General features: G+C 46.3%; 2 protein-coding genes across 2 annotated transcripts; both read right to left on the bottom strand.

Moving 5' to 3' along the window:
* Positions 1 to 237: 237 nt before the first annotated feature.
* On the bottom strand, positions 238 to 3,938 carry LOC117843876 (NADP-dependent D-sorbitol-6-phosphate dehydrogenase). Its single transcript, XM_034724628.2, has 6 exons — positions 3,607 to 3,938; positions 2,323 to 2,417; positions 1,547 to 1,664; positions 1,329 to 1,461; positions 840 to 1,059; positions 238 to 696 (listed from the first exon to the last, which is right to left on the bottom strand). Exons 1-6 carry the CDS (start codon positions 3,848 to 3,850, stop codon positions 466 to 468), a joined length of 1,041 nt encoding a protein of 346 aa, XP_034580519.1. The 5' UTR covers positions 3,851 to 3,938; the 3' UTR covers positions 238 to 465.
* A 525-nt stretch (positions 3,939 to 4,463) lies between these two features.
* LOC117838099 (NADP-dependent D-sorbitol-6-phosphate dehydrogenase) lies at positions 4,464 to 7,328 on the bottom strand. Its single transcript, XM_034717983.2, has 6 exons — positions 7,042 to 7,328; positions 6,453 to 6,547; positions 6,247 to 6,364; positions 6,029 to 6,161; positions 5,090 to 5,309; positions 4,464 to 4,962 (listed from the first exon to the last, which is right to left on the bottom strand). Exons 1-6 carry the CDS (start codon positions 7,193 to 7,195, stop codon positions 4,732 to 4,734), a joined length of 951 nt encoding a protein of 316 aa, XP_034573874.1. The 5' UTR covers positions 7,196 to 7,328; the 3' UTR covers positions 4,464 to 4,731.
* Positions 7,329 to 7,655: the final 327 nt, after the last annotated feature.

Genomic DNA, 7,655 nt, shown 5'->3' with positions numbered 1-7,655 from the left:
CTGGTCGGGGCGGCGGCGTCACGTGGGTCCGCTCTGTTGCTGGGAAAGGAAGGGAAGCAGTTCAGAGTTGAGACTTGAGAAGACTGGACTCTGCTGAAGATAACGTGCAGAATAACGGATGGCACGGTGAGATCCTCTCCTGATGCAGTTCCCATGGACTTTGAATCTTTTTTGAACGAACATGGAATTTGAATGAAATTGGGCATGTTTGAGACATTGAAAGTTTGCAGGAACCAATGAACTCAAAAGAAGTGTTCAATCACCTACTATTTATATGCTTTGCAAATTCATAACACGATATGCAACAATGCCATCAGATGTCACGATCATTTTCAATTTACCGACGGGAAATCGAGCTCACATGTAGAAATAGAAAGAAAAAATTATCGATTTTATTCCAGACAGTACGTGGATGGGGATGGAGCAAGTTTTCAGAGCAGGATCTGAGATCGCGCGCAAGAAAAGCTAAGAATACACGTCGATGCCCCAGAACTTGGCAGGCTGGTTGGTGCGGTGGTTCTTGTCGATGGCCTTCATCTTCTCCATGTCCTCGTCCGAGATGTCGAAGTCGAACACCTCCAGGTTCTCCTGCAGCCTCTCCACCTTGGAGGTCTTGGGGATCACCACCGTGTTCTTCTGGAGGCCCCACCGGAGGACCAGCTGCGCAGGCGTCTTGCCGTACTTCTCAGCCAACTCCTGCCATGGAATGGAATTGCGGCGAGCAAGTTGGTGCAGGATCGCACGATGCAACGTGCTAAAATGGGATGCTATACGTACTCAAATGTAGCATAAAACTTAGAAAAGAAGACGAGTGTGATTCAAGATTTTGGAGTAACAACCTTGATGACAGGGTCGTCGAGGCATGAGAGCGAGCCGAACAGCTCGGCGTTGGCAGTGGAGCCACCCAAGGGGGTGTGAGCGGTGACGCAGATGCCATGCTTCTGGCAGAATTTGACAAGAGAATCACGCTGGAAGTAAGGGTGCATCTCAATTTGGTTTACAGCAGGCTTTATCTTGGCGTAGGCCAAGCAGTCTCTGGTGAGGAATACACCGTAGTTGCTGCGAAAATAGCTGTAATAGTTAGATTTGTGAAGCTGACTTTCCTGTACCATGACAAATAATGTATAACAGATCCAGAAGCTGCAAGATGTAAAGCAGTTGTTCTGGTTGTTCTGAACCTGAATCAGCTCAAGTAACTTGAGATTATGACCAATTTTCAACATTAACATATGAATCACAAGATGCCAAACACATCAAGGTTAAATATCTTGAAACTTCCAAAGACAACAAAAACAAGTAGGAAATGGTAACATCGATAAACTTTTCACCTAATTCCGATGCTGCGAACCAGTCCCATATTAACAAGATCTTCCATTGCATGCCATGTTGCTTCCAGTGAGACAGTGGTGTCAATGTCTAGCACACCATCCTCACCAATAACGCTAGCAACTGAGCCTACTTCTGCAGATAAAGCAAAAAAGGACCGAGTCTCCCAATGACAAAATGTTCTTGCTCCATATTATTTAAATAAGGCACAAGGAATTACCAGTGTGCCTAGTAGCCACTGGGAAGTGAACAAGATAGAGATCCAGATAATCTAACTTCAACTTCTTCAAGCTATCCTTACAGGCTTCAATCACATGCCCATGATCCGAGTTCCACAGCTACAGCAATAACAAATGAAGACCCTTCAGTCGCATGTTTAAGGAAGATGAACAAAAAAAAAGGAAAGAAAGGCTGCAGTACAATGGAGAGTGCGTAGCACCATGAGCTAGTTACAATCTGGGTATCAAGGTGAAAGTCTACCAGAGTCCAAAAGGTTTGAAATGCACCGTTACAATTCGAAAAGGTTTGAAACAATGTACGAAATAGCGGGCTATGAGATTTAGCGTAGAGTTGTGCTCAACCGCTATAGCTCCGCTATAGCCCGCTATAGCGCCGCTATAGCCCGTTAATTAGTACAACACTGTTGTAGCGGCAGTTAGCATCAAACGCTATAGCGCCGCTATAGCCTCGCTATAGCCCGCTATTTCGTACATTGGTTTGAAATGCTGTAGCACACTTGAATCTAAGAGGATACAACTCGTAGTTACCACTGAGAGCTAATCATGGTTTGGTGCAAGCCAGCATTGGTATATTTTATTTGGAGTAAATTCAGTCCCCGACTCCTGGATGTTTCTCAAGAGTTGGAATGACCCTTATCCTTTGCTATGTAAACTTTAAATCCTCTTTTAACAGGTTCAGTGAGCATAATTTTCAGTGTCGTTGTGGACTTTTTCAAAGTATGAGAAAAGATAGCATTGGTTTAGTGATCCGGATAACCTTGGTGGTGATGAAAAGGTCCTCCCTCTTGACAAGCCCAGTTTTGAATGCCTCTTCAAGTGCATCACCAACTTCAGCTTCATTTTGGTATTTTGCTGCACAGCACGAAACAAAAACATAGCCAACACGTACATGTAATATGACCCGATAAACATTTTGGTAGCTAGCAACGGCCTACCAGCACGCTTAGTCCAACACGCTGCAGAACATATATGTTCCTTTAGTGAGAACAAAAATCACAAGACTGGTGAGCATTACGAGAGCGGACGGACGGAGAGCATGCGAGCGCACAGCTGCAGTGCGTTGCTTGCCCACAGCGATGCGGCGCGAGCAGGAGGACATGGGCTACTGCCTACTGGGCTGAGGTGCCGTCCTGTGGGCCCGGTCGAAAAAGTACACTTAGCGCTACGTGTCACCCGCAAAAGCCAGCATCGGACCTTGCATGTGCATGCATGAGACTAAGGTACCCCTACCAATATTTAACTCCTAATGTTCGATGCTAATTAGAAATATTAAATATAAGTTAATTATAAAATTAATTGCACAAACGGAGTATAATTCGCAAGACAAACCTATTAAGCCTAATTAATCCATGATTTGACAATGTGGTGATACAGTAATCATTTACTAGATTAATTAGGCTTACTAGATTCGTCTCGTGAATTAGCATAGTGTTTTGCAATTAGTTTTATATTAGCTCATACTCCTAATTAGCATCCGAATATCCAATGTGATATTATTAAAGTTTAGCACATCGTATCCAAACATTCTCTTCTTCTGACCGAATGCGTGGCTCAAGTTGTGGTTCCTGTCGTCCTGTGTGCGCCGGACTTGCAGCGCGCGGATTCAGTGCGCTGAATGTGACTGACCAGCGTGGACAATTCTGCCTGCTCATCGTACATATATACGACATGCCCATGAACATGACCTAATGTTACGAATAACAGTGTTTGTTCTACCTAGAAATTAGTGTGAATTCTACGTTTAACAAATTTTTTTTCTCGAATGCATAGAAGAACCAGAACAAGATATGATCATCATTGTATATTAAAAAGAAAAAAATATTTCTACATTTTTTTTCTTGCGAAACTATTGTTACGGAAATGGCAACGTGATGCTCAGGCAATGCGTTAAGGGTTGAAATCTTGGGCTACCGAGTAGAACGACCGTGCTATTCTTGCTAAGGCGATCAGTGACCTGCTCGCATCAATAACCTATATATAAGCACGCACATTGACTGTTGGATCCTGCATGTACGGACGATGAGCTCAGGCGCATGCATACCGGCGCAGTCAAAATGCCGGTACCCCTTGCGGATGGCGGCGTGGATGATGCCGCGCACGGCCGTCTTCTCCATCCGCCACACGCCCAGCCCCACCGCCGGCATCCGGTGCCCGCTGCTCAGCGTCACCGCCGGCACCGCCTTCCTGCTGTGCCCGTTGCTCAGCTTCGTCGCCGCCGCCGGCATCCCGCCGCCGTGATGCCCGTTGCTCAGCGTCACCGCCGGCGCCACGTCCTTCGCCGCCATAGTATCCTATAGGAAGCGTAGCTGTATATCTACTCGGCGCACACTGCTCTAGCGACTAGCTTGCTGCTCGATCTGTTGCTGGGGCGGCTTTGGCTGGCTCGAGAGCCCTTTTATAGCTCTCGTTCTCGACAGCGCCACAGCGGCCGACTGTGGCTTGTCACCGATCGCGAGTACTACCGGCGGCCTACCCCTTCTGGAAAACACGTATGTGTATGCTGCCACGCCTATACATCTACACCGTTTGTGCATGCAACAGCCTTTAGCATGTTGCTTTCTTTGCTTCAGATCGAACAGTTCATCTAGACCGGCTGCGTACGCACCCTGTTGTTTCTGGGGGTTTTTTCTCCATTTTTTTCCCCCAATGTTTTCGGTTAAACATCTTATCTACCACAGCAATAGGTAACCGGTTTGTCATGACTAATGTTTTTAGTAATTTGTTAAAACTCTCAGGGAATACATATGGGGAGAATATAATATAACAAAGACTTTTCGTGTAAATACAATAGACAGGGAACATTGATAATCTTGCAGCCTACATCGTGAATCTGACTTGAAAACGAAAGGAAAACGTGGCGACAACGAACCTATAAGTACCTAACACCAACTTCAGACGTGATGGAAAATGAGGATCGGAGGTCGCCATTATATTATTTATTGATGCTGTATGGAGGCAGCAGATGGAACAACTATTCAGAAACGTCCACACACACATGAAAGCTTTGTTTTTAGCTTTTTTTGCCTTAGATTTGTTTGTTGCTACTAAAGGTGTGCATACCGCACACGGACAGCGCCACGTCAACACGTGTGCCAAACGGACAGCGCCACGTCAACACGTGTGCCAAACTTGGTGTGCCTATGAGACACACGCAATGCAAGTGGAACTAAGCATACAGGTCGATGCCCCAGAACTTGGCAGGCTGGTTGGTTCGGTAACTCCTGTCGATGGCCTTGATCTTCTCCATGTCCTCGCCCGAGATCTCGAAGTCGAACACCTCAAAGTTCTCCTGCAGCCTCTCCACCTTGGAGGTCTTGGGTATCACCACCGTGTTCCTCTGGAGACCCCACCGGAGGACCAGCTGCGCTGGTGTCCTGCTGTATTTCTCGGCCAAGCTCTGCAAATTGTAGCCACCAAGTTGGCAAATTGCATCATCACCAGAATTGATATTGCCAAAATGCTATGTAATTATTAAACGTGGGTGATACTGTATTGATATAATGGAGATTTGGAATAGCAACTACCTTGATGACAGGGTCGTCGAGGCATGAGACTGACCCGAACCACTCTGTGTTGGCAGTGGAACCACCCAAGGGGGTATGCGCGGTGACACAGATCCCATGCTTCTGGCAGAACTTGACAAGAGAATCACGTTGGAAGTAGGGGTGCGTCTCAATTTGGTTCACCGCAGGCTTTATCTTAGCATAGGCCAAGCAGTCTCTGGTGAGGAAGATGTCGTAGTTGCTGCATGAATAACTCTACAATTAGATTTGTGAATGTGACTTCCTCTGTCATGAAAAAGTAGACCGTGAAAATATCCAAGCATTGCAAAAGTGGGAACTACAAAATGGAAGTGCAAAAATTTATCATATTCAATGGTTATTCTGAATCTGAATTAGTCTTGCAGGACCAGTGGTAGTCCAAGTATAGATGATAGCTGACACCCATTTAAAAAAGTTCCTTCAAGAAAGAGCAGCCAGCCAGCTACACTTGGACAAGATTCGACAAGGTAACAGATTCACCCCAAAAGGGGAAGCATTAGGGGAAAATAAAATTTGTAATGAAGGCAACTAAACTTTAGTGTAGCATGATTAATACCTTCATAAATTTGATTAAAAGGACAAACTAAATAAATGTGAAGCAAAGTTTAATCTGGGATAGACAAATTTCCCAGAAAAGTAACTGTGCACTTTTAACTTGATGATAACCTGATAACCTGAGGGCAATAGGAAGTAGGAATCAATTTGCACATAAAAATATGCAATGCAACAGCAAAACCGGAAAGATTTGGAAGAACCAAACCATGTTAGAGATGCTGCATATAAAAGGCACATGATCAAGCAAGTTCTATAACAAAACTACAACTGCAATTAGAAACAGCAAAGTCATATATATCACCTAATTCGTTGAAGTAATTAATCATAATGACAGGGTAGGAAATGAGAAACGTCATTTCAATTTACCTAATCCCAATACTGCGGACCAGCCCCATAGAAACAAGTTCTTCCATCGCATGCCATGTTGTTTCCAATGAGATAGTGGTATCAATGTCTAGGACACCATCATCACCAAGAGCACTAGAAGTTGTACCGACTCCTGTAGGCAATCAAAATGCTCATATTCAGTTAGCCACCTATGAAATCTTCCTGAATACTAAGATAAGTCGAGACCAAGAATTTACCAGTATGTCTGGTAGCTACTGGGAAGTGAACAAGATAGAGATCGAGATAATCTAGCTGCAGCTTCTTCAAGCTATCCTTACAGGCTTCAATCACATGACCGTGATCTGAATTCCACAGCTACAGTCATAACAAATGCAGATGTTTCAGTAGAACGGTTGTGATCATGCGCAATTCGGAAGTGGCAGTTTCCAGCAACTAAGATAACCTTGGTTGTGATGAACAGATCCTCCCTCTTAACAAGTCCGGTTTGGAATGCCTCTGCGAGTGCATCACCAACTTCGGCTTCATTTTGGTAGTCAGCTGCAGACAGAGGAGCCAAACACAGACAGTAAATCACCCAAGTTAAAAAGAAAAAGGAAAACTCCTGTGCCGAACAAGAACTTTGAATCATATTGGGATATTCCATGCTAATTAGCATATTACCAAAGAAATCTCAGTCACGTGCAGCACAGTGCGGTGTCCAAGCATGCCTGTATTATTCGTACTAAGCAGACAAACATACAAGCCTAGTGTCTATCAAGACAAAAACCGAACAGTGATTGTCTTCTTCACACGCTCATGTGACCATGAAAGTAGCATTCAATAATTTGATCAGTACAGACCAACAGAACACGATTGTGAAAGAAATGGAACACCATGAGTGACAGACACATACTGCACACTCCTGTGGCTTGGAATGGAACACGGGGGGTTTGCCATTAGATCCGACTTTGGATGGGCATACTGCTGTGGTGCCGACAAGGCTGGTGATTAGGGTGGGTAGGCGGTCGGGTTCGGGGGTTTTGGAGGCTTACCGGCGCAGTCGAGGTGGCGGTAGCCGATGCGGAGCGCGGAGTGGATGAGGCCGCGGATGGCGGGCTTCTCCATCCGCCAGACGCCCAGCCCCACCGAGGGCATCCGGTGGCCGCTGCTCAGCGCCACCGCCGGCGCCGCGCCCTTGCCCGCCATGCCCGCTGGATTCGGTTGCTGCTACTGTACTGGGCTTCCGCAGCGCTGCGCTGCGCCTCGCCTCGCTCTCTCTTCTCCCTCGCAGCGCTGGAGGAGGAAGATGCGGATGGATGATGCAGCCGGCGGGTCGTTTTCTTTTTCCTTTCTTTTTTTGTGTGATTTTTTTCTTGATGTTTTTGAAGGTCGGAGATGCCGATCTGACGTGGCATATTCTCGTTCTCAAAACCAGTGGACCCTGGATCTCGGGCCACGGCCCGTTTAATCGAACGGACCGAGCCGAATGTTTTGCTAATTATGAACCTTTGTTGGGCCGTACGCAGAATCCGCCGCGATCTCGCATTGGGCCTATCCGGACAGTTGTTTCCTTGGGCCTGCACGCAGGCCGAAAAAGGACACCATCAAACACGATGGTGTGCGCGCGGCCCGCCGGTCCCGATGTCACGGGCCACCGCGCGCGCTC

Source organism: Setaria viridis, chromosome 1 (assembly GCF_005286985.2).
Source record: "Setaria viridis chromosome 1, Setaria_viridis_v4.0, whole genome shotgun sequence".
NCBI classification, from domain to species: domain Eukaryota; kingdom Viridiplantae; phylum Streptophyta; class Magnoliopsida; order Poales; family Poaceae; genus Setaria; species Setaria viridis.
Note: the sequence above shows the minus strand (reverse complement) of the source record. Positions and strands in the feature narration are given on the sequence as shown.

Coding starts and splice junctions, on each gene's coding strand:
- LOC117843876 (XM_034724628.2), bottom strand. CDS start 3,850: ATGGCGGCGAAGGACGTGGCGCCGGCGGTGACGCTGAGCAACGGGCAT. Junction 1,665..2,322: donor ACCTTTTCATCACCACCAAG/GTTATCCGGATC, acceptor TTATTGCTGTAG/CTGTGGAACTCGGATCATGG. Junction 1,462..1,546: donor AGTGGCTACTAGGCACACTG/GTAATTCCTTGT, acceptor CTTTATCTGCAG/AAGTAGGCTCAGTTGCTAGC.
- LOC117838099 (XM_034717983.2), bottom strand. CDS start 7,195: ATGGCGGGCAAGGGCGCGGCGCCGGCGGTGGCGCTGAGCAGCGGCCAC. Junction 6,365..6,452: donor ATCTGTTCATCACAACCAAG/GTTATCTTAGTT, acceptor TTATGACTGTAG/CTGTGGAATTCAGATCACGG. Junction 4,963..5,089: donor TCGACGACCCTGTCATCAAG/GTAGTTGCTATT, acceptor TACAATTTGCAG/AGCTTGGCCGAGAAATACAG.